Source organism: Daphnia pulicaria, chromosome 1, assembly GCF_021234035.1.
Source record: "Daphnia pulicaria isolate SC F1-1A chromosome 1, SC_F0-13Bv2, whole genome shotgun sequence".
Classification (NCBI taxonomy): domain Eukaryota; kingdom Metazoa; phylum Arthropoda; class Branchiopoda; order Diplostraca; family Daphniidae; genus Daphnia; species Daphnia pulicaria.
In genome coordinates this window covers 31,374,604-31,402,380 of record NC_060913.1, presented here as the reverse complement: position 1 = coordinate 31,402,380, position 27,777 = coordinate 31,374,604, and the positions used below count along the sequence as shown (strand labels likewise).

Here is a 27,777-nt window from a genome sequence, read left to right as displayed (position 1 = left end):
CACAAATGGTTGCATCTCTCCCGTAGCCAGTCAAAAAATTGAATCTCGTGTTACCCATGACTTGATTTAAAGATCTGAATTAATCTTTTAAAAAAAACAGACCATCGTGCAAAATTTACCTTGATCATTTTCAAAGTGCTTCAACTATAGATGCATCTGCTCAAAATGTCCTGTCCAAGAATTACTTTGCGCACAAATACGTATACTTTTACATGCGGTGAGTGTTTTATGGAATCTCTATCAAAACTATACCAAAAGTGCAAAAATCTCACATATGGCTTGTAATGCTCAAAGAAAAAACTGAAAATTCAAGACCTTGAATACATAGTTACAAACCAGAATTCAAATTTCTCAAACTTCCCGCCTATTAGTAACACTGATGCGGAGGTGCCTATTTGATGTTTACGTTCGATTGAATGTCACGTTGGCAAAATATCTTTGGCGTTTCTCGGGTAATCAACTGAAACCCTTTGTTTATTAGCTGGAAAATAGAAAAAATTAAGGATTTATGTCTAAATTAAATGATTTTTAAACGTTAGCAATGTGGTCTTGTAGTAAAAAACTTGCATGTGTCTCCACTGTAATTTGTTTAGTTGTCCAGTTTCGAGTTTTGAGCTGGGCTGTATCTGTTCATAAAAAGGAGGTAATAATTTAAATTATGTTTAAATCATTGATGGATTTTCATTCTCTTCATACATGTGAGGATATAGGCATTCAAAATGGAGATTGACACCGCACAGCAAGGGAAAGAACTTCCACCAACTTTATATGAGCATTACACTCTGGGTGGTGTCACGTCAGGTTTAGTTCCAACTTCTAATGGTTTCCTGCTGAATGGCAAGCCATTTCGGATGTTTAGTGGTGCAGTCCATTACTTCCGTGTCCACCCTGCTTACTGGAAAGATAGGCTAAGGAAACTAAGGGCAGCTGGTATAACAGCTGTAGAAACGTAGGTAATATTTATTAATGGTCATTCAAAGATAAATTTTATAGCTAAGAATTTAGGTATGTGGCTTGGAATTTGCATGAACCTCAAAAGAATGTGTTTGACTTTGGCAAAGGAAACAATGATATGTCAATTTTTTTGGATTTGAAGTTGTTTATTCAAACAGCTTATGAGGAAGATCTCTTTGTAATCCTGAGACCAGGGCCTTATATATGTTCAGAATGGGATTTTGGAGGTTTACCCAGGTATATACATCATTCCCTTTTTTATTATAATAATGTTTAGTAAAATCAGCATATAAATGGCTTTTTTCAAGTTGGCTGTTGAGAGATCCTACAATGCATGTAAGAACATCATATGGCCCATATGTTGATAGAGTTGAAAAATATTTAGAAAAACTGAGTAATCTTGTGAATCACATGCAATTCACATCGTCTTACGGTAAAGGCCCTATCATCGCTTTTCAGGTGCGCTATTTATTTTACGCTTTATCATCACGCAGGTTCTTTGTTAATGAAACGAGAGTAGGCTAATTAATACGAACGGCCCCTTAATTCAAGAGCAATTGTTTTAGGTTGAAAATGAATATGGATCGTTTGGTTATCAAGACCACCCACGGGATAAGGCCTACCTTCAGCATTTGTCAGACAAAATGAAAAGCTTGGGACTTAAAGAGCTTTTTTTTACTTCCGACTCCCCCGCAACGTATCTTGACTGGGGCTCTATTCCTGGTGGTAAGGTCAATTTTATTATAAATGCATTGATAGTCATCCATCTAGCATCCGCATTATTCTTCACAGTGCTACAAACTGCCAACTTTCAAAGCGGTGCGACTCAAGAATTTAAGATGCTACAAGAGCTGCAACCTAATATGCCTTTAATGGTTACTGAATTTTGGAGCGGATGGTTAGCATTTAAATTAAATATCTATTTTTTGTTGCGTAATGTCCGTTTCACCTTATTGCATAATAGGTTTGATCACTGGACCCAAGATTTTCGAAAGGGATTAAAGCTTAAAGGTGTCTATTTATTTTATATAGCCTACATATTATAATCTAATCTGTGCTTTTATTATCCGACTTTGTAAAAGACTTTGAAACAAGTTTGATGGAAATTTTGAGCTTTGATGCTTCAGTTTCCTTCTACATGTTTCACGGCGGTACAAACTTTGGCTTCATGAATGGTGCAAACGTTAGAAAGGAGTACCCTGGGGGATACTTACCTGACATAACAAGCTATGGTAAGTCGGATCGATAAACTATGCATTGTTCGTGCTTCATTTGTAATAATTTAAATTGCATTCAAATGTTTAAACTAGATTACGATGCTCCTTTATCGGAAGCCGGAGATTATACAGACAAATACGAAGCTATTGTCCGTCTCATTAACTCTGCATTAGCCGTTCGCACTCGCTTACCGCAGCGGCCCGCAGAAATGCCCAAAAAAGCATACGACAGCATTGAAATCGATTCGTACCTTTCTTTCACTGATATGTTGGATCAAGTGGTAAGTACTTTGTCCAACTTTAAACTATTTGAATATAATTATCGACCCGCAGTATTTTTTAAAAGCCACAGGATTTAATCACCTCAAGCGATAAAACCCTATCAATGGAAGAGTTACCGGTTAATAATTTAAATGGCCAGTCTTATGGATTCGTCGTTTATCGCAACCATGTTGTTGTGAAAAACGCCAGCACTTTGCTGGTTCGCGGTCACATTCGTGATTTCGCCCAAGTGTTAGTTAATGGGCAATTACAAACACCTCCGGTTAAATCACTAAATGATCTTGAAGCTTTCGGTTCTTGGTGCCCTAGGTGATTTGCTTAAATCTATTTTCCGATTCTAAAATGGAATGTTTCTATAATGATATTACGCAAATTTTTAATAGAGATGCCATGTTTCAATTTGGCTCATGGAGACCTCTCGATGAAGACCCACATCCATCCGTAATTGATATCGTTGTGGAGAACATGGGACGGGTTAACTTTGGCGAACCGCATGATTTCATCCAGAAAAAAGGACTGTGGGAAGGGCATGTTAGCCTCGATAGCATTCGCTTATCGGATTGGAAGATGATTCCATTAGAATTCAAGGGCGACTGGGTTAGAAATCTGAAAAACTGGAATCCTTTTAGCAAAAGATCTGTGGGTCAGCCAGGGCCTTTGCTGGTCCGCGCTTCATTATATGTGCCAGAGCCGATATCCGACACTTTTATTGACATGTCGTCTTGGGGAAAAGGCGTTGTTTTCGTCAATGGTTTTAACTTGGGACGCTATTGGTCTTACATGGGACCACAAAAAACACTCTATCTTCCAGCGCCTTTGCTCAAACGTGGAGAAAATACGGTGAGAATAATTTCTCACAACTGAAATTTTACGAACTAAATATATTTTTTTAATATTAAATTCAGATTGTGATATACGAGCAATTTTCTCCGTCCACCAAGGTGAAGTTCACTGATAAGCCCATTCTTGGAGAACCAAGGGCTGAATAAGTCTCATAAAAATCATGGCTGTTCATTTCAATTTGATCTGATGAATTTGATAATAAAATGTTAAAACAATAAATTAAAACAATAAACTGTATTACACAGTATTATTATTACACAGTATTATCACATTATGGTATTATGCTCTATTTTTCGTCACTTCTTTGTCAGAGAAAAGCTGTTTCCGCTCGCTCTCACAAGATGTTTCCGCTCGCTCTCACAAGATGGACACACGGTATAATGTTTGAAAATATACAAATGCATGTGCTGCATGTGATGTACTGATGTTTGAGTTGAACGAAGAAAAAATTATTTATATTAATTTATCTTCATTTTACTGGCTCCATGTAAGAATCGTAGTTGAAAACGGGAAAAAATGCGTACGGCCAAACCTGCAGACGAATTTTCCCACACAGAACAGTGAGAAGACTGAGAACACGAAGCGTGCTTGCTAGCTCGAAATCTGCTCCCCGAGTTTTTACAAATCTTGACACGGTTTTAATTTGAAAAATGGAATCTCAACTGATGCAACTTTCCATATTCCTAGAGGAATTGAAGATGAAAAGGGTAAGACTCGAATAATTTCCAAGAAAAACTGTAAATTTAAATTTCTATTCTTGTTTTTGGTTCCCCTCTGACCAACCATGTGTGTTGAAGAACCAAGTGAAGCAATTAGATTCAGAACTGAGCCGTCTTAGTCTACGTCTTATTGAAAAAGAATCTGAGTTGCACGCCAAAACGTCTTACTGTCATCAGCTTGAGTTAAAATTAGCAAAAAGCCACCAAGACGTTAAGAAAATTGGCGAAGATTATGGCGCTCGATTGAAAGCCCATCAGTTAGAAAGTAGTCGCCAGGAAGCGGCCATCTTGGATTACGCTGAAAAACTCCGTAAAGTTCAAGTGAGTTTCTTTGCTCACGAATCATGTCCAACGCTTAACACATTCTTTGAAATTTGACGAACTCTCGTAAATAGATGGAAAAGCAATGCTTGGCCTTGAAAATTGCTCACTTCGAGAAGGAAATTAAAGAAGTTTACGGCCACGTTCGAACCGTTTTGGACAGCTTACCAAAACTCAACAACGAACAGGAAAATCTCTCCGAGTAAAATTTGATTTACAATAAAACCCGATCATGCTTAAAAGGAAAACGATATTTCTTATTCAGATCCCTTCGAGCCTTGGAGAACAAGCAATTCAAAGTAATCGAGACATGCGAAATGATTCAAATCTTTGCCGGTCGCGTTCAGAAGGAAGCCGAAGGAAAGTGGAAAATGGCCCAAGAGACGCGTTGCAATCGTGCCGAATTGGAGAAGAAACTTTGCGCTGCTGAAGGTAAATAATAAAAGTACATCTGAACATTCGTTCATTGCTTGTAATCATCTTATTGATTTAGCTCAACTCCGTGTGGGTGAAGGAGAACGGGGGAAAGACGACACCGCCGTCTTGTTGCGCAAACAAAAGGAATCGTTAAACCACCAACTGGAAATGGTAACAATTCCTCGAGTTATTTTTGTCATATCAGACAGTTTAACGTTAACGACTGTCCTTGTGTTCTATAGTCTAAGAAACGAGAGGACAAATTACGTGCGGATCTCGTCCGAGAGCGTGAAGAGAAACTCGTTCTACAGCGTAAGCACGAAGAGGTATTAAATGAGTTGGCTCACTACCTATCCGAGCAGAAGGAGCAACCTATCAGGTAGAAAACACAGAGAGCCACTCGAAAAACAAAAACAACATTCTCGATGACATCCTACCTATTTCTTTCCTTTTTTTTTTTTTTTTTTTCAATTAGCCCAGCTTAACGGACGATATTTTCAGAGTGATTGATATCGGGGTTTATTTGTCTCTCTTAGAAACGCTGTGCTGTGTGCACTCACAAGTAAGATCCCTTTCTTCTTAAAAATAGACGAGAAACCATGACAGCCAAAGGAAAGCAATTCACTTCTTTAAGACATCTGATGATGTTCCGTTGCCCCGGATATGGTACAACGGTTTACTGATGGGCATTCGATCCTTTTCATAACCCCGCTCCTGTGCGCAGTATATTTCTCGAAAGTAAATCTAGTTGTGAAACGGAGCGAATCTGAATTCACTGTAATGGCATTTCGGCCACACCACACAAGTTTCATTGAAACAGTCAACAGTTGGCAGTGAAATCCTTGGCGTGTATTCTTATCCAGTGAACCAGTTCGGTAGAGCACTCACCAACATGGAATCCTTTTTCTTCTTTTCCTTTCTTCCCCACTTTTTTCTTTTTTTACATGGGAAAAGCATTACGCACAAGCTCGTACATCTTTTAAGCTTGGCTTCTGCTGTCACTTGCCAGTGCTCACTGCTCTTGATATTTTGCGGTTAACAGATGGGTGGGCAGATTCACGAGAGTGTTTAGCAGCAGATTTTTGGAAGGAAATTCGCCCGTTATATTCCAGCTTGAAACCCTAGCACCGAATAGCGTAGCCTATAGTTCATATGTCTACTGTTTCATTTCGCGTTCAATTAGATCCCTACAGGTGCAGAGGTCTAATGAACTTGTTTGGGCTGTATAGAAAGTGAAACCAGCAGCCAGGATTTTTCATTTCATCCGCACAGCGGAAAAAGCTGCAGAGAAAAGTAATCATTGACTATCCGCGCTTCGCAGTCAGTTATTTTATTGATGAAAGCATAATGGATCTTTTGCCTAGACGTGTTATTTGTTGGAGCACCAGCACTGCATTGCCCAGATCGATAACCCGTTCGCTAACAAGGTCCCAATGGAATATATATATATGTATTTATAAATATATATAGGAGACTCACTGCTTTATAGACGCATCCAACAGCTCTCGAAAGATTGTGAAATATTCAACAGCGCCCCACAGCGAAATATTTCAGGAGGGGCCATGTCTCGACGTATAGGTGTTTGTGTGTGTGTGTGTGTCAATTTCCCTGTAAAATGTTGGCGAATTTTACAGGTCGATATCCAAGTTGGGATCCTGATTAGTGTTCCCATTCTATTCGCTTTGATCCCTACATCCCCAACACTTCGCTCACCCAACACAATTGGAGTGTGTTATTTGGAGGATTGAGACCTAATGGATCGCAATGAACCGGTGAGAGAGAGAGCTGAGAGGTTTATTCATTGTGCTCCCGTGTGTGTTTTAGTAACTACGGGCTCACGGTCACGCTTCTGAAACACCTTTAAGTGGCTTTGTACATTTCTATCCCGGGGAATGACCGTAATTCGTTCTAGCCTGATTCAATTCCAACTCAAGTGATCAAACTGACAAACTTATCGACTGACCTGTACACAATATCCCGATTTGTTTACGCGTAAAGAAAAAAAAAAGTTTGATCGTAAAGTAGGTCGTCGTCTTCGTCACCTGACGTGAAAAGAATTAAAAAGAAAATACCGAAACTCAAAAAGAAACGAATTTCACTTTTGACTTCTTCTATCTCGTTTCTTTTTCAATTTACCCCAGTCGTCTGTATGTTTTCCTTTTTTTATTGAAAACGAGTTCTCTCTCTGGAGTGTTGTTATTCAAATCTGGTCAGATCGATGGCGACAGCTCCGTATATACACAGTCTAAGCCGGTCTATGCCGAAAAATTCTCCTTGTGCCTTTTTTCTGGCTGTCGTTCACCGCTGTCACGTCAAGTGAAATAAAAATATCAAATACAAGAAAGATAGTAAAAACGGGAGAGGGGGGGGGGGCTAAAAATTCTTTCCTAAGACGACGGGGATGAAACTCGTTGCAGCGTCTTGCATTATAATTTGTCGTGTTGGAATGACGATTCGTGAGAAATGGAACACATGGGTATGTGTATAGTAAAGGGACTCGTAGATATTTTATTCTTTTTTTTTTGCTTTTTCTTGTCTCCCCGCCCGGTTCCTCCGTGTATGTACTGCTAAGTGACATCCGGTTCTTTTTCACGATTGGAGGAGAAAGATGTGCCGGAGCTGTATATCGACATTTGATCCCGGCCGTGTGTTTTTCCTCCTCCTTGCCTTGCAAATGTAAACATGTTCGTTGGGGCTTGGAAAGATGCGAAATCCGAAACGACGTCACGGAGGGCCCAGCAGTCCAGGTGAACACCCGAGCGCTGTGAAATGTTGTGTTATGGAAGAGATTGAAAATAACGACCCATCCCTATAGCTAGAGAGTAGTAGCTATAGTCATTTAATCGATATCTTTTGCCCATCTTTTCTCTTGAGTGGACTTGTTATCTCCACGGTTGATGATCCGTGAGGATTGCCGAAACTCGTCACCGCGTCCTATACGTCCGGAAATCCCGGAACGCTTCAAGTGTTCCACAATGGCTACTACCCAGAGCGTAGGCAAACAAAAAATATCTAGTCAGTTTTTATTTGGCAGATCACTCCGTAGAGACGTAATCAAAATAAACATTCATTACTGGCATGTTTTATATAGACTTTGATCTGAAAGAGAGAGAGAGGACGATATCGTAGATCATTACGTAATGGAGGGTTTTTAGTAGAGAATTTTTTACATGAGTCGAAATCGTTGAAAGTTTATGGCGGCTGCCGGTTTTTTGGGGAATATTTTGGTGTCCTTTTCAGCACTCTAAAAGCGTTTTAACGGTCACTAAATATTGATGTTATTACACTGCGTCGTCGTCCAAAGTTTCCGCTGCTGCTGTATCTTGCTGCTGCTTCTGCGTGTCAAAAGCTTTGTATCAAGAGTTTGCCGAGCTAATTGGCGACAACGATCCATTATATCTCTAGCACAATATTACAACAGATGGTACAGCCATTTCATTATCAACTCTGTAATTCTGACGTTCTTCTTTCTTTTTTTCTTCCTTCATCTCCCACACGAGAAATTGTAGAAGAAAAAGATTTCCGTCCCTTTTTTCTCTCCTTGGCCTTATGATTCTTTTAGAGTGTTAATTGGCGCTAATGGGTCTTTGAATTGTGCATTACATCAGACTCAACAGTAGTAAGTCGTTATAGACCTACTATATATTCCAGAATCCTATTAACAGGTTAAGGCCGTTCGTTTCTCATTTTGTCTGTACATCTTCCCACCCGACTAAATTCTCCACATTTGCACCGTAGATTGGATTAGACATCCGTAAAGGTGGACCCCCCCCCTCCCACTCCCACCCATTATAATGCGAAGACTTGATCGAGGCCTATAACTGCAGCGTTGTGCGTACGTAAGGAGCTAGAGCCGATTCTTTCACTTGGCCATCGACTCTTGCTTATTACCGAGTTGGACTTTGTTATTCTCTTCTCGTCGTTCTTCTTCTGGTTCTCTTGATAGCTCCCGCCCCTAATGGTCGGATCATTTCACATAGGGACGATGGCGGCGGCCTATTCATCATAGAGGATTAAACAGAGAACAAGCCGCCAGTTTGTCTTTTCCAACAACAACCGAGGGACCCGTTACATCACCCTCCTCCAATGAAACTATAGACTCTCTCTCTCAGTGTGTGAACGAACCCAAGTTGATTAATGTTCGCTTATTAGTGAAGGGAGGGGGGGGGAGGGCCTTCAGGGGTGTTATGAGAGGAACGTGGCCATAGGATCGGATGGCCGTCTGTAAAGTCGATCAAGCCAAAAACACACATCATCATCATCATCGCACAGCTGATGGTGAAACGGGAAAATAAAGAAGGATGGCCAAGCAGCTGATTCCCAATGAGTCGTGAAAAAAGAAAATGCGGCATGAATAATATTCTTATTTTGCTTCTTTTTTCTTCCCTCCCGCTCCTGATTTGTTGTGTTTTTTTTTTTTTGCTCCTTTTCTTTTGCTCCCGATAGTTTCGGGGCGGATGGGATTGACGTTGGCTGTCAGCGGGAGCTGCCGCTCAAAGGCGAACAAAACAGCAAGAAGCGGAATATTAGAAAACCTTTGCTGGCATTGTATTGTCTCGGATGTGTTTCTTGGGTTATGCTCTCATCGCATGCTGGGCGGGGGGTGGGGTGGGTGGAAAACGGGGGGCGGCGGATAGATCCCTTTGATCCCTGACAATGCCTTTTGCCAGTTTATCGCACATGGCTTGATAGCATGAACGTAAGTCACTATGTCTAGCTTGGAGACCCGCTGTAAAATAGCAGCTCGTCGCTCTCCGCTTCTTGATGTTTCGACAGTCGAGCGGCAAGCAGCTCAGATATAGGCGACGGCAGTCCTGCGGGACAGACTTGGACTGTCACCATCATCTTCCACCCGCCCACCCTTTAAAGCCCTGTCAACCGTGTAGATCGAAGAAGCGGCGTGAAAAAAATTTTACAGCAAGGAGAGAAGAAGAAGAAAAAAGGATACAAGACATGTTGTAATACGCAGCATATTTGACTCTTCATCAAAGCGATCCTGACATAAAAGAGATAGATAGAGAGAGAGAAGCCTAGATCGTACTGTATTGGCTATTAAAAAGAAATATTCGTCCTGGCTCCTAGATACTATAGATACTACTGTATACATGTTTGTTATTCCATGCGGATCAATCGGCACCCCTACGATTCAAAGGTCGCCATCGTATAATGAGCTACGGCCAGTAGCACGCTCATAAATACGGTGGGTGTATGTGTTGTTCGACTTGTCTTATTCTATTGCGACTGAATAATACAAACGCAGCCCCCATTCACTCAGAGACACACACAACGGGTTGCGAGATGAAGGCCGGCTCTGGCCTTGCAGTTTCATTTGTATTGAAGACACGGAATCGGGACTACACTAGCAAAATCGTACACACACACACTATTATATTATAGTGTGTACTGCTGCTGTTCTGTGCAGCCCAGCCCGGAGCGCATGTCTCATTTGATATTAAGATATAAGGAGCCGGGAATACAAGAGAGAGAAAAGATACAGGGATGGAGAGAGAAGAGAAGAGGAGAGTCAAAGAGCAAATGCAGTTGGGCTAGCGGGCGAAATGACGACGTGAATCAGCACATCCTCCCACCCACCCATTGCAACCCTCCCACTGTCTCTCTCTCTTCCATTCCGGAAATAGGTGGTGGTGGTGGTGGTGGTGGCTGGGACTGTATCCTACTTCGGGATCATCTCCAGCAGTCGTCCATCGACCTACCGTCAAGACACACTCACTCGCAAACAGCTCCTGCACGTAACTCTCGCAGAGAAAAGAAAAACGATGGCCGTCGTCCTGCTGGCAATCATTCTCAATCTCTTGACCGCCGTCACTGCCGATGGACAATCATATTCCGGTAACTATCGTTTGTCTTTTTGTCTTTTATTCTTTTATTCGTCCCTGGTAATTGACGGGGTAAGAACCTCCTCCTCCCCTCGGTGATTGATGGACGATCTTGTTATTGTGTTTTTCCCAACTTGACACTCACTCAACTTGTTAAATTTTGATAATAATTGATTGACGTTTTGGATTTCAATCAGGATCGTCCATGTTCGTGGGGAAAATGCCAAATGTGACGGTGTCGACTGGGCGTGAGGCGGTGTTCACTTGCGTCATCGACAATGTGGACAAGTTCAAGGTTTTTAATTCAAAAATCAATTACGGTCGACGATGATTGTTGGAGCGTAACAGATTGTCGTGATTTAGGTGGCATTCTTACGGGTGGATACGCAAACCATTTTGGCTATTGACGAGACGGTCATCACACGATCCGCTCGGGTCACGGTCCGTCATTCCATCGACAAGGACGAGAGTCTCAGCACCGGCCAGCGCAAAACGTGGCAATTAAGTCTGAAGGAAGTGACGCCTGCCGACGCCGGCGGTTACATGTGCCAATTGAATAATTTCGAGCCCATGGTCAGCCAAGTGGCTTATCTCCACGTCACAGGTACCGTCTCGCTCTCTCGCCTTTATATTCAGTGGCCCTGATGTAATTATCAATCAAGACATAAACTATCAATAGAAAAAGGCGACCAATCTTCCAAATTGCCGTCTCACGACAAGCGCGAAAAAGAGAAAATATATTCACTTACCCAATCGGCACCGTCTCTTGCTCCTATCCGTCGTCATCTCACTGTAACTGTCTAATCAAGTCGAAACATGTGATTTATAGATCAGAAACAACCTTCCTCCTCTTCTCCTCCGCCCCATATCGCACTGGCACATTGAGCAATTTCAAAAAGCTCCCGGAAAAGTTATAGGGAAAAGGCTCACGACACTGGAGCGGATAACCCGAGTCGAGATTGTCTTGCCATAGATATATAGTGCCGAGCCAAAGAGAATTGATCAATAAACATTGTCTTACGACCCTGTTCTCTTACGTCTTCCTTCCCCTTTCCTTCCTTTTTTTTTGAAAACGGATAGAAGAAGAAGAGGACCGGGAGCGGGCGGGAAGATAATAAAAGATAAAATTTGGAATCGGAATGCTATTCTTTGCGCCTATATGTTATATGTTTCTATATGTATATACGGCTGTCAGCCAGTCGGATTGGACGGACGTTTATACATTCGTGTTTTGCCTTTTTTCTTCTTTTTTATTGCTGCGATCCAGTCCCGCCGGACATTCTGGTGAACGAGAGCAGCAGTGACATGACGATGAAGGAAGGCGACAACACGACGCTACGATGCAGTGCCATTGGATATCCTCAGCCCAATGTTACCTGGCGACGAGAAGACTATCAACCCATCAACATCAATCAAAGTATATTTATAGTCGATCCTTTTTGTAATTTATGTGACACACGCAGCAGTATAGGTCAACTTCTTTCGTCGACTGGATTTTTGGTTGATTTTACAATAGGTGCCGGAGTGGTGGAAGGATCGGTTTTGAATTTAGTCAACGTTCACCGCCAACAGATGGCTGCCTATCTCTGCATCGGTAGTTATAAAAATATCAAATCCCTTAAAAACTAAAAACATTTTTCCTTCCTATAATACCTTCGGTAAAAACAAAAAAAGTTTGGGTTATCCAAAAACTGACACATTTTCTTTGATTGATGGCCAAAAGCTTCCAATGGAATTCCGCCTCCTGTTAGGTATACACACACACACCCACACAGAGCTCCTGTCGTTGTTAATTATTTCAACTAATGTATCATCATTATTTTTTGTTTCCTTCATGTCGCGGGTGGCGATGATGGCCAGCAAGCGGATCCTCCTCAGAATCGAATGTAAGTTGATTTTGGAACAATCAAATTTTGAACAAAATTAAAAAAAAAAACTTGTATACTAATACAGTTGCTCCGGCTGTCACGTCACACCAAGTTCAAGTCTTCCAGCGGCTGGGCGATGCACTGAAACTTCATTGCCAGTGTCAGAGTTGGCCACAAGGTTTTATTTATTTATTTTTTCACTATGAACTAATAAATCGGATTTGATCGAAAAAAATTGATTTGAATCGTCCTCATCAATTCTGCAGGATATACTTCATGGACTTTCGAATCGAATCGGCTTCCTCCAGGTTCGTTTCTTCCTTTCATTAACAGAGTAGAGTAGAGGAGTCATTATTGGGTTGATCTGATTACACCCCGTATACATTATATAGAGCTGGGTAATTCGCTGTGTGTGTGTGTGTGGTAATTAATTAAATGAGAGCCGATAAAGTAATTGCGAGAGAGTATTTCTAAAAATCAGAGAGAGCGGTCATCGATTATCGACTGCAAGCAGTCGGACTCGTCGTCACGGACATGTACCTGACCATTGCCGAAATGCTACCGCAAGATAAAGGTATATCCGTCTCTCTTTCATTTCCATTTATTCTAAGAGGATTTCACTGGGACTCATTTGTACCATTTCAGGTAATTACACCTGCCATTGCTCCAACATTCACGGGACGGCCAATTGGAGCATATCTGTCGAAGGTGTTTTTTTTTTCATTTCTGAAAGGCTTTTCCGCACGACAAAAGACGTGAATAATATGTCCAATTTGAATAATAGGCATCGCCTTGGATCCGGTTCAGCAGAGAAGAATGGCCCACTCGTCGTGGAGTGGCGAACATGAAGAGGAACAAGACGGGCAAGAAGATGAAGAAATGGAAGAAATTGAACATGAAGAAGAAGAAGAATTTTCTCATCCAGCGACAACGACGACGACGACGACGGCGGCATTATCTCGGCGACAAACGGAACGAGTCCAGCTCGAAAGAGTGTCAACAACGGAGGCAACGACCAGGAAAACTATCGAGGCTAATCACCAGTGGACACAAGAGCCGACGAAGAGGAACAACAACGGAGCGTTCCCGCAACAACAAGAGGAGTCTGAGCAACAACAACAACAGCACAAGAAGAAAAAGGCCAGCAGTGGAGTGCCGACATCTTTGACGTCAAAGGCTTCAGCAGCTTCACAAGGCATTAGCAGCATGAGCAGCAGTCATCATCTATTCCTCTTGTTGTTCTTCATTTCGATCCTGATCGATAATCACCCTCCGGCGACATGATGATGATGATCCTTCCACCTATTTAAAGAAAAGAAGGAAGGAAGAAGAAAGATGAGCTCCCCCCCCTTTTCACCGATGATTATTATTCCTGTTGTTTGCCTGTAAATAGTCAAGGATGGCGATTGATTAAAATAATTGAACCGGAGAGTATGTGTGTGCGTACAGTGCACACCGTTTCTTCCTTTTTTTTTTTTTTTTGCTACCCCTTAGCCCCAGGATCTGCTATTGTTTATTTTCCTGTCTAATCGATCTGAAAGGTGTTGGCTTTTTTCTCTTACACCCGGAACGGGAAAGAAGAAGTAAAAAAGAAGAAGTTGTAATCATAAACGAGAAACGCCGGGCTGTCAAGAAAAAGGAAACGCAGCGCAGAGATAATAACAAATAACAAGATCCGTTTTGCAGAGAGAGAGAGACTTTACGGCGTTGTGTGTGGTGGATATAAATAAATCACGTTATTGGAGGGAAACTGCATCAGATGGCGCTGAGGGCTTCAGCGTCACTCGCCAGCCCAGCAGAGAGAAAACGGGGAAATGATTTGCGGGATCCTCTCGGCGCCGTTGTTGCAAAGGCAAATGGATTCGATTGAGGGCGGGATTATATGGAGCCTTTGACTTTATTCTCGAAAACAAAAAGGAAACAAAAAAAATCCGTTTGTATAAACACAAGTCTCTCTCTTTTCCTGTCGTCTACTCTTTATGGAAATAATAACGAGAAAAGGGAAAAAAGGAAAATCCCTTAGATCTTTCTGCAGATTGCTCCGCACGAAAAACAAAAGAAGCTCGACTCACACATGTACTTCAAAATTTTTGTTTGGGGGGAAGAGGTTTTTTAGATATGCCAATCCAGGGCTCGGTGTATATTTTATCCATCCCGAAACGAAGATTGAATTTGATTTCATTTTTTTTGTTTTTTGTTTCCTTCATGTGTCAACTCTACCTCGTTTCAATGTCTGCACAAATGTTTTATGATTATTAAAGAAAAGAAAAAATGAAACGAAACCATTTTGAATATGTAACTGTGTCTATTCGCCCCCACAACCCCAACCCTCTGTCTATTTATATGTATGCAGGCAATCTCCATATGCAAATGTTTTGTGCACGTATATAATACTGCACGGCCTTCTCTCCCCTCTCCTGTTAGATTTTGCGGGATTTTCTATCCGCTCATTTCGCTGGCTCCGCGTGGAACAAGAGGATCAAAACAGGAAAGAAAGTTCCCCATTATTTAAAATCGGGACATTTTTTTGTTGTAAAAATCAGGTCGTCGAGTGTTCCGTTCCGAGTCCTTCGTTGACTCTCACGCGCGTAGGGGAAATGATTTTAATAAGTGATGGGGTTAATGGAACTAAATTTCCCACATCGCGGAATGGCAGACGGTGTTAAATAAATCAAGAAGGGAAAGAAGAGAAATTATAGATTCCTCTTCTATGCAACTAAATAAGTATACTCTATAACACTTGACGATGCTGTATTCCCGACCGGAAAGTTTCGTGATAAAAATTCTGAATCGCTAAATCATTTATTTTATCATTTCTTCCTCTCTCCTTTATTTATATTTTTTATTTGGTTTGGTTGAATTTCCAGCAGTTGCCGAGACAACGGAGACGAAACCATAAACGTCAATTTCATTATTAGACTTGGCGTTAAATGTATAAATAGATCCGGGGGCGATGAGAATTGGAAATTCAATTTTACCAATTCCGCTTCTTTTTGAAATCCTGTCACGGATGTTGTGGCATGATACACACCAAGAGGGGGGGGGGGAATAAAGAATTGAATTCAACTGCTTCCGGTGATTTTAAAATGAGCTGTTGTTGGTTTTTCCTTGTCCTATACGCATAATTTCCGTTGTTGCCTTTTTCTAAAAAAAGAAATCTTTGCGTAAATAAAACTATTATGACGTCATCTCTCAATGAAGATTAGACACGTTCAATCAATTACCCACTCTCCATACAAACATTCGTGATTAAGCTTATTTCATTCCTCAGAAAAATGATTAGCCGATCCGATTGTAATCTAGCGCGGCTTTTTATTAGATCGGGATGTTGTGCCAATAAATTGAAAGGTAAATACCTATCTACGTGCCGCCGACGACGACGTGAAATTTAAATAAATACAGTCCTGAGCGCTTATAATATTATTATATCCACTCATTCTACCTGTGCTTCTTCGTCTATATAATCGTCGAGCGTGCCACCCAGTTCTCCAGCACTGCAGTCATTCCGATTTGCATGGATTGATGTCAGAGCCGAGTCCGGTGTATAACTTTCCATCGGTAAAAAGAAAAGAAAAGAAAAGAAAAAAAAAGGTCTAAAATGGAGGATGCCAACAAATCGTATAATAAAAAAGGAAAAAATGTTGTATAGGCCATCATATCATATGTATATGGAGGGGGCTCACGACAAGGACGAAGCTTGACTCGGCCGGTTCGATGCAGACGTGTGTGTGTGTGTTTCAGGTGGAAAACAATAATAGAAGAAGAAGAAGGTACAACCCCGGCTGTGCACAAGACGGAGTAAAAAAAAAGTTTCCATTGGGGGGGATACACGCAAACAAGTGATCGACTACAAACATTGAAAATATATATAACCCCAGACCAGTATATAGCAGCAGCATAGTGGGTTTCCTTGTGATGCCAATGATGCATGCCGGCGACGCATTTGTGTGTCTCCTTGTTCTATATACTCGTCTACTACTACTACAGTCTTCTTCTTCTTCTTCCAGTGGCGGAGTAATATCCATATCAAATGTGTTTATATGCACACACAGAGAAAAAGAAGAATAAGAAGAAGCCGGTCGACTTTCTCTCTACTTAGTCCAAAAGTTTCCATTCTCAGTTGAGTGAAACTCCCAAAGTAGTGGAGGGGCTAATTAACGTTCTATACCAGCATGTCTTCTTGAACCTGCACTATATGGCTGTGGTCATGTCGTCAACGGACGACCGGCAGCAGCAGCAGCAGCACAGCGCAAATCCGCAATATATAAGCCAAAAACTAATGTATAGATGCGCTACTATATTATAAGCTTATTAGACTATACGTTTCGGTCTATGCATATTTGAGTCTACTTTAGTAGAAATCTATTTATTTTAAAGCTGCTTATTAGAGATTTCCATCAGTCACGCAGCAGCAGCCGGAACCAAAAAAGGAATGAGAAAATATAATATCTTTTTGTTTTCTGTGTATTATACAAATGTTGGAACTTATCCACGCGTGACAGTTGTATAATTACCCCAGTCAAATAGTTGACGTAAACCCCGGCAACTGATTTGATATTATCCTTTGAAATTGTTGTTTTTCCCCTCTCTCACTCGTCTTTTGACGTGTGTGTTTTTTTCAAAACAGGCATCTTTTTCTGGTTGACAGGAGTTTGTAATATATTTTGGACGTGTATAGGTGTATACACACACGCTAATGCAGTAATGAGAGTTTCCAGGGGGGGGGGGGGCATGTACTATGTATCTAAAGAAATCAAAGGCTTCCTCGGTCTAATATCTGTTGCCGAGGTGAGCGGACGCCGCAGTTCAAATGAAACCTGAAAACTATTCATATTATCCATTTTGGAAATGTAAAAATGTTGAGCTCCTTTTAGTGCTGACTTTTTGTGTTAGAATATAATTGGTCTCTAAATACCCCTATGTACACACAGAGAGAGAGAATGTAGTTTTATTTCTTTATTTCGAAAAAATCTTTATGGACTCGTTACGGATCGCAGACAGATGCCAGCAGAGAGACGGATGGATCGATTGGGGTCATCGGAGGCGATCAAGCGCAACGCCATTGTCACCACCACCACCACTAGCACCACGGCGTCTCGCTGCAAGGAAAATAAGAAAAAAGGATATACTATCTGGGCGCAGAGATGATGGAGAAAGCATTATCCCCATCAGGAGCGATCGTGACGAGCTGCTGCTGCTGCTGCTGCTGCTATAGGAAAGTCTAAAATGTGTGCGATGAGGAGAAAACGGGAAAAGAAACAAATCGGATACTGGGAATGAACGACCGTACGTCTTTCCCCTTTTTCTTCTTTTATATTCCCGCGATTCTTTTCCTCCTTCCGGCTCAACTGACATTCACAGACAAGAGAGAGAGAGACACGCAGAGATTATATAGCGCGGAACAGATGGAAAAGAAGAAGAAAAAAAGGCGCGGAGCTTCAAAAAAATAAAAAAAGATGTACACAAAATAAAATAGAGAGAAAACGGTGGGGGTGTGACACTTGCAGCCGCGTCGTCAAGATTATCCCGCCCCGATATATATATACTCCGCACACACACACACACAATGATGAAAAAAGAAAAATATAAAAAGAGACTAAATAAATAAATAGATTTTCTTCTTCTTCTTCTTGTTGTGTGTGTGTGTGGAAAAGAAAACTAACACGACATTGACATTTGTTTACTTTCTCTTCCTTCTCAGTCGAGTCTGCTATATATGTGTCGTTGTGTGATGCCGAGATGATTGTGTTATTGCGGCGAAAGAGAGAGAAAAAAATAACCGGCCCGTGATGCTCATCTTGTATCGATAAAACTCTCTCGTCTATATGCCCCCCGTCCTTTTGTATTATTATTTTCTTCTCTTATTGTATTAATCGATAGAAAACACACAGGGGGTACAACTACTACTACGACGACGTGTGTATAGTTTTTCTACAACGGGGCTCTAGTTTTGACGGTATTAATATTACTCTCCGGATACACACACAAAGCTCGACGATGTACAGTGAGAGGCTTTCTACTGCTGATCATACGAGGAGGAATCCCCCCCTTTGGCTTTTTGTTAAAAGAATAGCGCCCCATTCTCTTTCAGGGGGTTATTTTATATCGGTAACACGGCAAGAGTCGATTATGTTATGTGAATCGGCCAGGTGCTAGTTTGTGCGATCGGCAAAAGAAACGAACCCCTTTTTGATTCCCCCCCCCCCCTTTTCATTCCGAGTGGGGTAGTACACACTACACACACTCAAGTGACACATGGTCTATATACAAACTACCCCACCCACTTCCAATTGAATAGGAAAAAAAGGTAATCAATCGATGAACTTTTTGACTCGTATCAATCAAAGGACTTTTTCGACGACGTCGTTTCAATCGATAAGTTTCGATTGAAGGCCGCGTCACACGCGTTTCTCGTCGTCGTATAATGAGAGCCCTTGTATTATGCGTAATGGAATCCAGTCCATCTTCTTATTATTACATCAAATCCCTACTCCTTGAATTGGATTATTTGAATGGTTGGGGGGAAAAGATTTCACTCGCGGAGTATATAGCGGACAGCACCGAAAATCCATTCGATTACAGTCAATTAACCAAGGCGCACCATCACCTTGCACAACATCAATGTCCATTAAGGGGGCCGGAGAGCCAAAAGGGAGAAGATTATCGTGTCTGCTGCTCTAACGTTGTGCTGCCCCCTCCTCCGCTGGAATAGAAGGATCGCATCAATGGGCGTCTGGTGATCCATCTCGTTACACACATGGGCCCCGAATCTCTGGCTGTTGGCTGTCCTTTGCTGGCAATCAGCCGGCGATACGTTAATATAGGCAGCTAGGATGTGTGTGTGTGTCTTATTATTTCATGCGGCTAATCACGCGCAATGCCGAATAACGGAAAAGATCAACGTTTCATATTACTTCCACGTTCAAGATATATATTTTGTGATTTTCTTTCCACACACAAATTCATAAGTATGACGGGACGGGTTGGTCCATACGTTACATAGTCTAAGATGCTTTGTAGTGATTACATTTCGTGATCGGGGGATGATTGGATTGGGAAAATAAAAAAGGTAAAGGAATCAAGGATTCATCAGCTGATGGATTTGCAGAGGACATTTCTAGGAAAATGAAAGAAATCTCGACAAACATACGTACCCAAAAGTGACGGTGGGACAATATTTGTTTGTTTGTTTAAAAAAAAAGAAATCTGACAACGCTGTTATGCAACTGTGAAATTCGAGTCACAGAATATCGTCTGTATGGTTCTGCTAGTGGTATGGTTCTATGGGTATGGTTAGTGCGCCTGTCACGCGGGAAATGGGGTGGAGAAGTGACTGGGAGGGGTGGGGGGTTGGTGGGAGGGAGTGAGCTAATAGATAGATAAAACCAGGACACCGGTTGGAAGCACGGGCTCAGTTTGAATCCCAACTTGGAGTGAGCAACTTGTCAACGACATTTATTAGACAAACATTCGATAGATAGATATTCTCTCAGCTGACAGCTGTCACTTTGGTTCATAGAACACAGCACAAGCAGTTTGGAGAGAATTTCGTGTGGCAGTGCACAGACATTTCGTGAATTATTATCACACATAATATAGAGACGGACCGATCCAGGCTTCCAATGCAATGGATTATTGGATGAGAGCGACCAGATTGACTCGGTGTGGCAGTTGGTGCTGCTGGGACGTCGTCGTCGTCGTGGTGGCCGTCACCTTGGCTGGTGCCGGATGGTTGGCCGACGCTTCATCCGTCGATGACTTCCGCTATTTCCCCAACGGTATGTGTCGTTATTCCTTACGTAAAGATGCTATCCATCATTTTTCAGTCCGGGGTATGTGTGACGTTGTGTTCCCAGCACCCCCCACCCCGCCAGTAGTAATTAACAGTTGAGCACATGGGACTAACTAACTAACTCCGCCCGTAAATAGTCACGGAGGCACGTAGATATTCCCAGTTGCAGCGCTAATATGTCCGCCAAACTTTCCATTTTAAACGACGAATAATAAGAAGTAGAAGCCCGGATGGAAAATGAAGGTGTCGGATTGCACTTCTTCCGGTGTGTGTGTCCAAAAAAGGATACACAAGAAGAGGAAACCTTCTTCTTATTATTCTTATAAGATAAGAAATAAGAAGAGCAAGAGATAGCTACTTTTCAGGCGGATGGGGGGAGAGTCCAGGGGGGGAGCTGTTGACTCACTTGACTCCAGTGAAAAAAACTTTCCGTCAAGTAGGTAGTTTGGCTGCTGCTGCTGCTGCTGCTGTTGAATTCATTTCTAGACCCGATCACTCACATGGTCGTCTGTCTCGCTCTCTCGCTCTCCATTGAAAAGAAATCATTCGAGAAACTGCCAACAGTTGAACAAAGTTATCAGTCGAGAGCTAGGCGGAAGGGGGTAGTAGCCGTAGTAGCTATAGCTATACACAGTTTATAGAATATAGTGTGTTCCCTTTTTTTTAGTAATCTAGTACTTTTCAATTTCTTCCTGGTATTATATATAAAAGGCCGGCCGATATTATATAGAGAAGGCCGCCAACTTATTTTCAATTGTCACTTGCAGTAAGACGGATCGGTTCTTTTCTCTTTCTTCTTTTTGGGGTGTTGGGTGGTGGGTGTTGGGGAGGCTGACGTCGTCCTTATCCGTCCGTCTGCCAATGACGTCTGCCCCCCCCCAAGTCATCAAGATGTGAAACTCTTAATACAACAAAACCTTTTCCTACCCGCTAGATCAAGATTGAGATACTATTCCGTAGAAGAAAAGAATACAAGTTTCGGCTGCTGCTGCTTTTGAATAAATATGCAAGAGGGGGTGAAAAAACAATTGTAAAACGTGAGACTCGTTTGATCCAGCGGCCTTGTGTGCGCACTATCCAGCTAAGAGAGTGAGTAAAACGCGCTCGGGATTTGTCGTCCAAAATCCCGGCATCATTTCACGTGTCCGCCGAGGTATAGGACAACAAGACTGGGACATCGATCCAGGATCCCTCCAGACGTACAGGGAATAACAGATATCTATATCTAAATTGAAAGTCGATTCAATATAATTTGGCGGTTGTTTTATACTATATCTATTTCCACACCGCAACACGAAAGAAAGAGAGAGAAGAACAAAAGTGATTTGTTCCCGGAAAAACCTCATCTTCTTATCTCTCTCGGCCGATTCCGGCCCATTGTTATTTTTTTTTGTTTCTTCCACCCCTTGTTTTCCAGACGTGTGTTGTCCGTGTGCGCCAAATCCCATTAGGCGTTTGGGGGCCGGCTATAGTACTCTGGTGTAGTATCTATATGAGAAGGGAGAGCGATAAACTCAAAAAAGCTTTCTGGGTTCAAAACATAACGAACACCAACAGGACAGTGGAGACGAAAACAACAAGAGAAAATCACGGCATTCGAAAAAACAACAACAACCGTCCGTGATTAGACGCACGGCAGAGCGTTCGTGTCGGTGGAGCGTCGCAATCTGATCAGTTCGTTTATGCCTGCGGGTCTTCTCCACATTGACGAGTCAAGAAAGAAAAATAAAATACTAGACGACGACACAGATGTTACGTTAGTTTGTTTCTTTTATTTGAACGATGACGGAGGGGGCAACTTGTACGACTTCCGCCCCCCCCACCTTCTTCCTTATTCCACCGGGCAGACGGAAATGAAAACGGTGACCCAACGGCTTCCTCCTCATCCCGCCGTGTCACTCTCTTATTTCAATCATCATCTTAATTCTTATAGAGTCGCTTGGTCGTCGTTGGAGCATCTTCCGTCTGTTGATTTTGATGGATGACTTTTGGCGGGGCAAGATAAACAGAGAGAAAATTCGATTAGTCCCGCCCAGTAGTTTTATTTTCTCCCGTTTTTATTATTTTTATTATTATTGGACCAAGTGGTTGGACTTTGTTTTTATATCGGGTCGTCCCACCTGGAGCCTGTCGTTGACTCGTTGTGATGGTCGTTGCAATCGGACGTGATGTATATTACGTGCTGACAATTTACTTTTAGATATATTATTTCGACGGGCCGAAACAAAAATAAAAAATTCCCGAACGAGAGAGAGAGAGAAAATGGACGCAGGAAATTGCCGCCCGGAATGGAATCGGCTGGAGGGGCAATCTCCGCGCTGTAAACGATTGGCTTTTTTTCCTAGAAAAAGAAAGAAAGAAAAAGTGTGACAGATAAAATAAAAACAAACGTCCTCCCCTCCCCCCCACCCACACACCACCTCATCAGAAAAATATGTAACCTTCTTCTCTCCCACCACCAAAACCAGATTGGATTAATCCATTAGGGCGATTAGAAGACAAATATTTCATTTTGAAATTGATGATTTTTTCTTTTCTGTTAGACACTCGGTGAATTCGAGCGGGAACCGTTTGAGATAGTTCCGGGAGTTATTGATCACGGCGGGATTTTCCTAGTCTGAGAGAAAGAGAGACATTTTGAAATTTGTATAGCATTCCATTAAAAGGTCGAATAAGTTAAAAGAAATGTGATTTATAAATGGGGAAACCCATTAGCCGCTATATATCGTTCGTCGAATCGTGAACGACGATCCTAATGACTCGCCCGCTCCTTCATGGCTTATATAATAAATTTAAAAACGGGGCAATCATAAACTAATCATCTGTGCATATATATCTATACTCTAGGTACTGTATATGTTGTCTAGTGTAGCCTTGCCATACATGTGTGCTTAGTTATGCGTATGTGGTCTAGTTGCTGGCGTCTACTTGAAAATCATTTACCGTTTGGCTGATTGAATTTAGAAGTGCCGACGTTCGCCAAAGAGATCGAGAACGCCACAGTGCCCGTCGGTCGTGAAGCCACCCTATCCTGCGTCATCTACAATCTCGGCAACTTCAAGGTAAAATCAAACCAGCAGTAGCAGGAGACGCCCATGATGAACGTGCGCGTATTTGTTTATTTGTACGATTTTCACGATGTGTATCTGTTCCAACTCTTGAGCTCGGCTGATTAGTTTTTTGGGTTTTTGTTTTTTTTCCTATTCCCGCCGACACACACGCAAAAGGGAGCCGATAATAATTCAATAAAAAGATCGTTGGTCCCCGCCCACACGTCGTGTCTAGTTTCCCCCACCATTTCTCAAGTGGGGCCAGCGGAAATATTACGGACGGGCAAAAGAGTTTAAAAACGACACAATCCCTTTGATGTTACGAATGATCAAAAAACAAAAAAAAAACAAACAAGAAAAATGTTTGAATTCGTTCAAACAGAAGTAAATAAGGATCACGATTTCCATTGCCGACCAACTCCAGTATATATCTTATATCCCCCCCCCCCGACTCTTCCCGAAAGTTAATTGAATTACAAATAATCAAAGAAAAACAAGATACATGTATATACAATTACAATAATGTCCAGGTGGCGTGGGTGAGGGTGGACACGCAAACGATCCTGACCATCGACGACATGGTGATCACGCGCAGCCAGCGGATTTCGGTCAGACACATGACGGACGCCAGCGTCGACTATCCCTATTACTTGCATCATCCTCATCAGCACGCCGGCCATCACAAGAACAACAACAAGAGTCTAACCGTTTCGGAAGGATCGGATCACCCCGGCAGCAGGAGGCAGGTGGCAGGAGCAGGAGCAGGAGCAGGAGCCGGAGGCAGCGGCAGCATCCACAAGACTTGGCAGTTGATTATCCGTGAAGTCCAGTCATCCGACGCTGGATTATACGTCAGTTTGTTTTCAGGACAATGATCCTGTATAGGGCAACTCGTAATTAATCCAATGCTGATGAATGATTATTATTGATTGACAGATGTGCCAGTTGAACACGGAGCCCATGACCAGCCACACGGCCTACCTCAGCGTGACAGGTAGGGCAGGCGTCGTATAGAGTCGGCAATTTGTGCCGGGGGATTTTGGAAACACTATTTTTTTTTTTTTTTGCTCCGGGATTTATGTATGCATGAGGGCATCTGTAATAAGAGGATCAATCGTCTTCCCTTTCCCTCCTTTATGGATTTACGTACAGAAGCGGCTTTGGTTCAATTTCTTTTGATTGGTTATTCCCGCTCAAAAGTTTTGTTTTATTTTAAAACTGAAATTTTGTTGTTGTATTTGTTTTGTTTCATTCAGTTCCGCCGGATATCGTCGACAGCGAAAGTAGCGGTGACGTCATGGTCACCGAGGGACAGAACACGACGCTGAGATGCAGCGCCACCGGCCATCCGCTCCCGGTCATCACCTGGCGTCGTGAAGACGGCCGACCCATCCAGAATCACGGTATTTTTTCTTCCTTTTTCTTCTTGTCTGAAATTGAATTATTTACCCCGAGTAGTAGTAGTAGTAGTATATGCCTATACAGATTACTCTCTACGGTCTCAAATTTGATTATAGCCGTGACAGTCGAAGGATCGGTCCTGCATTTAACCCGAATACCCCGGCAGAATATCGGAGCTTACCTGTGCATAGGTAACTTATCTACATCAACTATTCTCCTATTTCCCCTATGAAGGGAGAAAGAAGAATAAAGCTTTCTAAATTTCAGTTATTCATTGAATTTTTGTTTTTTTAAACTGCAGCGTCCAACGGAGTCCCTCCCAGTGTGTCCAAAAGGTTCATGCTGCGAGTTCAGTGTAAGTCAAACCTATCGGGAAAAACAAAATTGCCCTTTTCCTTTTTCCATCTGTCATGAGCGGGCAGGAGAGTCTCTCGATACGATGCGATGGACAATCGGCTGAAAAAATCAGAGTTTTTCGACTGCCATCGATTGAACGTGACTATGTTGTGTTTCGTTTCCCTTTTTTTTTCGTTTCGTTTCGCTCTCACGCACACACCTCCCGCTCATAGACACGCACACCCAATATAGCTTACAGTCGAGAGAGTGTACCTTATAGTCGTCTGGACGATTCAACCGAAAGTCGAAACGTTAATGATCCATCGGCTATATATATATGTTATGTACACGAGTGAGTCCAACCTTTTCTTCAACCTTTCTTCTTCTTCTTCTTCTTTTTTTGGGGAATCGTTAGTCCCGCCAAGCGTCACGGCGACCAATCAACTGGTCGGGGCTCGGCAAGGAGACATTAACATCACATTAGAGTGCCATTGCGAGTCCTTCCCCAAGCCGGTGGTCTACTGGCTAAGGCACAGCACCGGAGATGTCGTCGTCAACGGTAACGTATACAGTAGACCAACACCAACCAAAAGCCCCAACATGCAGACGTCAATTTAGAAATGGCAACTGCCTTACTACTCTGACCTTCTCTCTCTCTCTCTCCAATTGAAGACGTCCATAAATCTGGCTAGTAGTTCGTTTATTTCCCCCTCATTTCGACTGGGGAAAATAAATGTTGACGACATTGTGTTCTTGACGTCATGTGAATGAAACCTTCTGTCGCGTACTACAAGAAATCATTCCGGGCGGAGGGGCCGGGGCTTGTATGTCCGTATGACCCCCCCGACCGACCGACCAACCGACCGACATTATACATGTGAAACGCAATTCATATTTGATTAGGTGTCAAACATCGCGAGGAGAAGCGAGAGACCAACCACTACAAGGTCTCCATGCAGCTCGTCTTTCTCCACCTGGAACGCGAAGACTTTATGGCCTACCAGTGCGTCTGTCGCAATACGCTGGGCATTGCAGACTCGGTCGTCCGACTTTACCGTACGTCTCGATTGAATTTGATTTTTATTTTATTTCAAATGTTCAATTCAAGAATTTCATTTTATTTGTATTGGGAAGAAATCCATCCGGTGGCTGACGATGGAGACATGAACGAAGTTTACTCGGAAGCCGACCAGCAGGACGGCCGTGGCACGGGAAAAGAACAGCTTAGCAGCACCTGGGATGGTTAGTACATATATATATACATGTTATTGTGGTTGTACATGGACAATAGGATCGATGAATGTTGTCTGGTTGTACGCAGAGAAATCCAAGGACGACTCGTCCACCAAGAGATTGGCAGCCAATAAACAGGCTTCCGCCAAGACTCAATTGGCCGTCGGCGGGCGGTCCAGCTCATCTGCTGTTGCAGCCTCGCAGTCACCTCCTCTCGGTTACCTGCTGGCGGCCATTTCTCTGCTGCTAGTCTCGATGACAAAAACGAGATAGTGTTCCACCTTTTTCTAGCTCGTTTTCATCCATGTAATAACCCCCTCCCAGACTCTCTATTATATTGATATGCTCTTCTCATCGTTTGGCCTCGTTATTATTATTATTTATATAAACCTGCGTTTATCCTTGATCGAACATGCTATCTATGGAATTCGACTTGATGACACTAAATTGAAGGGGAAAAAACCGAAAAACGATCATGTGCTTTCAATGTCGCTCTCTCTCTCTATACTCGTCCCTCGAACATGTTATTGTGTGCATAATGAATTGACCGCGAATTTTTACCAAAGACATAAATTAAAAATCAATTTATATTCAAATCCCCCCCATGGCATATTGTAGAGCACAAAAGCCGATGGATTTCTCCCAAACACGATCGTCTGCCGACTGTAATAAATATCAATATCAAATATAATATACTAAACTCAGTACACTATAAGAAGAAAAAAGGAAAGAAAGTTCTTTTTTTTTGTGAATGTGTGTGTTTGTATGTTTTTGTGCAAAAATAAAAAGAAAATAGATTCAAAATACAAGCGTGTGTGAAGCGACTTATAGCGTGCTTCAAATGTTTTACTTTTATTTCGAATTATTTATTTATTTTTTTTGATTCCCGAATATATAATAAGCCGGATCAGCACATGAGCAAGTAAAACTACTACAACACGGTCCTGCTGGATATCGATAGATTTAGATTTGTGTTCGTGTCTGGCGCCAAGTGGACAAAACTGGCAAATCCGCTTATATAAATATGGGGGGGGCTGGAAAATATTATCATCCGGAATCGGCTCTCCCAACGTTTTGGAAATCTCTTTCTCTCCACAGGCAGCCGACGAGAGATGACGTATGCGTGCTATACTGTATTATTCACTTTCAAGGCTGTTCACAGTTTTGTTCACTTTTCAAAGATTTGAAATTTCCCCGAAATTTCCAATCGATTGAACGTTCTTTTTGACAAAAACTTGTTTTTAACTTTTAATTTCCGGATGAGCGGATGATAGTGATCTCGTGTAGAAGGACAGGTGTGTTCAGATCTATACGCCGTCATGACAACCGACTGACAGTCTTCTGGCACGAGCATCTCCGGACGGACGGACAACCGCGTTAAAGGCAGGTGAATTCGTAATAGTGGGAAACGGAACAGGTTTCCTTCTTCTCCTTGTATATACGTCTATCCAATAGAGCAGCAAGTTTATTTATACACGTTTATTCTGTCCGGAGGGATGTGTGCCAA

At 42.3% G+C, this 27,777-nt stretch overlaps 4 protein-coding genes across 7 annotated transcripts; all 4 read left to right on the top strand.

Moving 5' to 3' along the window:
• The first annotated feature begins 401 nt into the window (after nucleotides 1-401).
• LOC124341049 (beta-galactosidase-1-like protein 2) lies at nucleotides 402-3,547 on the top strand. 2 transcript variants are annotated; one of them, XM_046793957.1, is made up of 13 exons: nucleotides 419-517; nucleotides 594-643; nucleotides 711-949; nucleotides 1,006-1,191; nucleotides 1,263-1,413; nucleotides 1,521-1,680; nucleotides 1,747-1,852; nucleotides 1,919-1,965; nucleotides 2,037-2,186; nucleotides 2,265-2,452; nucleotides 2,518-2,762; nucleotides 2,837-3,293; nucleotides 3,359-3,547. In XM_046793957.1, the coding sequence occupies exons 3-13, from the start codon at nucleotides 720-722 to the stop codon at nucleotides 3,440-3,442; spliced, it is 2,004 nt and encodes a 667-aa protein (XP_046649913.1). In that variant the 5' UTR covers nucleotides 419-517; nucleotides 594-643; nucleotides 711-719; the 3' UTR covers nucleotides 3,443-3,547. The 2 variants fall into 2 exon arrangements, with proteins under 2 accessions (XP_046649904.1, XP_046649913.1); XM_046793948.1 differs by having other exon boundaries at nucleotides 402-643.
• A 172-nt stretch (nucleotides 3,548-3,719) lies between these two features.
• LOC124341926 (structural maintenance of chromosomes protein 4-like) lies at nucleotides 3,720-7,020 on the top strand. Its single transcript, XM_046794885.1, has 7 exons — nucleotides 3,720-4,003; nucleotides 4,094-4,336; nucleotides 4,411-4,538; nucleotides 4,602-4,768; nucleotides 4,830-4,924; nucleotides 4,996-5,132; nucleotides 5,229-7,020. The coding sequence occupies exons 1-7, from the start codon at nucleotides 3,947-3,949 to the stop codon at nucleotides 5,236-5,238; spliced, it is 837 nt and encodes a 278-aa protein (XP_046650841.1). The 5' UTR covers nucleotides 3,720-3,946; the 3' UTR covers nucleotides 5,239-7,020.
• Nucleotides 7,021-8,465: 1,445 nt separating this feature from the next.
• LOC124341373 (opioid-binding protein/cell adhesion molecule-like) lies at nucleotides 8,466-13,769 on the top strand. The gene is made up of 12 exons (XM_046794462.1): nucleotides 8,466-10,603; nucleotides 10,788-10,885; nucleotides 10,954-11,194; nucleotides 11,858-12,007; nucleotides 12,107-12,184; nucleotides 12,314-12,341; nucleotides 12,451-12,476; nucleotides 12,544-12,636; nucleotides 12,725-12,766; nucleotides 12,940-13,032; nucleotides 13,104-13,166; nucleotides 13,243-13,769. The coding sequence occupies exons 1-12, from the start codon at nucleotides 10,531-10,533 to the stop codon at nucleotides 13,740-13,742; spliced, it is 1,485 nt and encodes a 494-aa protein (XP_046650418.1). The 5' UTR covers nucleotides 8,466-10,530; the 3' UTR covers nucleotides 13,743-13,769.
• A 6,056-nt stretch (nucleotides 13,770-19,825) lies between these two features.
• Nucleotides 19,826-27,087, top strand: LOC124341328 (hemicentin-1-like). Of its 3 annotated transcripts, none has more exons than XM_046794400.1 (11): nucleotides 19,826-20,236; nucleotides 23,218-23,312; nucleotides 23,831-24,151; nucleotides 24,237-24,294; nucleotides 24,557-24,703; nucleotides 24,818-24,892; nucleotides 25,003-25,056; nucleotides 25,453-25,596; nucleotides 25,941-26,093; nucleotides 26,172-26,279; nucleotides 26,359-27,086. In XM_046794400.1, the coding sequence occupies exons 1-11, from the start codon at nucleotides 20,086-20,088 to the stop codon at nucleotides 26,541-26,543; spliced, it is 1,491 nt and encodes a 496-aa protein (XP_046650356.1). In that variant the 5' UTR covers nucleotides 19,826-20,085; the 3' UTR covers nucleotides 26,544-27,086. The 3 variants fall into 3 exon arrangements, with proteins under 3 accessions (XP_046650356.1, XP_046650346.1, XP_046650365.1); XM_046794390.1 differs by having other exon boundaries at nucleotides 23,215-23,312; XM_046794409.1 differs by lacking the exon at nucleotides 25,453-25,596 and having other exon boundaries at nucleotides 23,215-23,312; nucleotides 26,359-27,087.
• The last annotated feature ends 690 nt before the right edge of the window (nucleotides 27,088-27,777 follow it).

Bases quoted from the DNA above. Each gene is read 5' to 3' on its own strand.
- LOC124341049 (XM_046793948.1), top strand. From the start codon at position 542: ATGTGGTCTTGTAGTAAAAAACTTGCATGTGTCTCCACTGTAATTTGT. The intron at 644-710 runs GTAATAATTTAA...GTGAGGATATAG, and splicing joins TATCTGTTCATAAAAAGGAG to GCATTCAAAATGGAGATTGA. The intron at 1,414-1,520 runs GTGCGCTATTTA...CAATTGTTTTAG, and splicing joins GCCCTATCATCGCTTTTCAG to GTTGAAAATGAATATGGATC.
- LOC124341926 (XM_046794885.1), top strand. From the start codon at position 3,947: ATGGAATCTCAACTGATGCAACTTTCCATATTCCTAGAGGAATTGAAG. The intron at 4,004-4,093 runs GTAAGACTCGAA...TGTGTGTTGAAG, and splicing joins AGGAATTGAAGATGAAAAGG to AACCAAGTGAAGCAATTAGA. The intron at 4,539-4,601 runs GTAAAATTTGAT...TTTCTTATTCAG, and splicing joins GAACAGGAAAATCTCTCCGA to ATCCCTTCGAGCCTTGGAGA.
- LOC124341373 (XM_046794462.1), top strand. From the start codon at position 10,531: ATGGCCGTCGTCCTGCTGGCAATCATTCTCAATCTCTTGACCGCCGTC. The intron at 11,195-11,857 runs GTACCGTCTCGC...GCTGCGATCCAG, and splicing joins GGCTTATCTCCACGTCACAG to TCCCGCCGGACATTCTGGTG. The intron at 12,185-12,313 runs GTAGTTATAAAA...GATGGCCAAAAG, and splicing joins GGCTGCCTATCTCTGCATCG to CTTCCAATGGAATTCCGCCT.
- LOC124341328 (XM_046794390.1), top strand. From the start codon at position 20,086: ATGGATTATTGGATGAGAGCGACCAGATTGACTCGGTGTGGCAGTTGG. The intron at 20,237-23,214 runs GTATGTGTCGTT...GATTGAATTTAG, and splicing joins CTTCCGCTATTTCCCCAACG to AAGTGCCGACGTTCGCCAAA. The intron at 25,597-25,940 runs GTAACGTATACA...ATATTTGATTAG, and splicing joins CGGAGATGTCGTCGTCAACG to GTGTCAAACATCGCGAGGAG.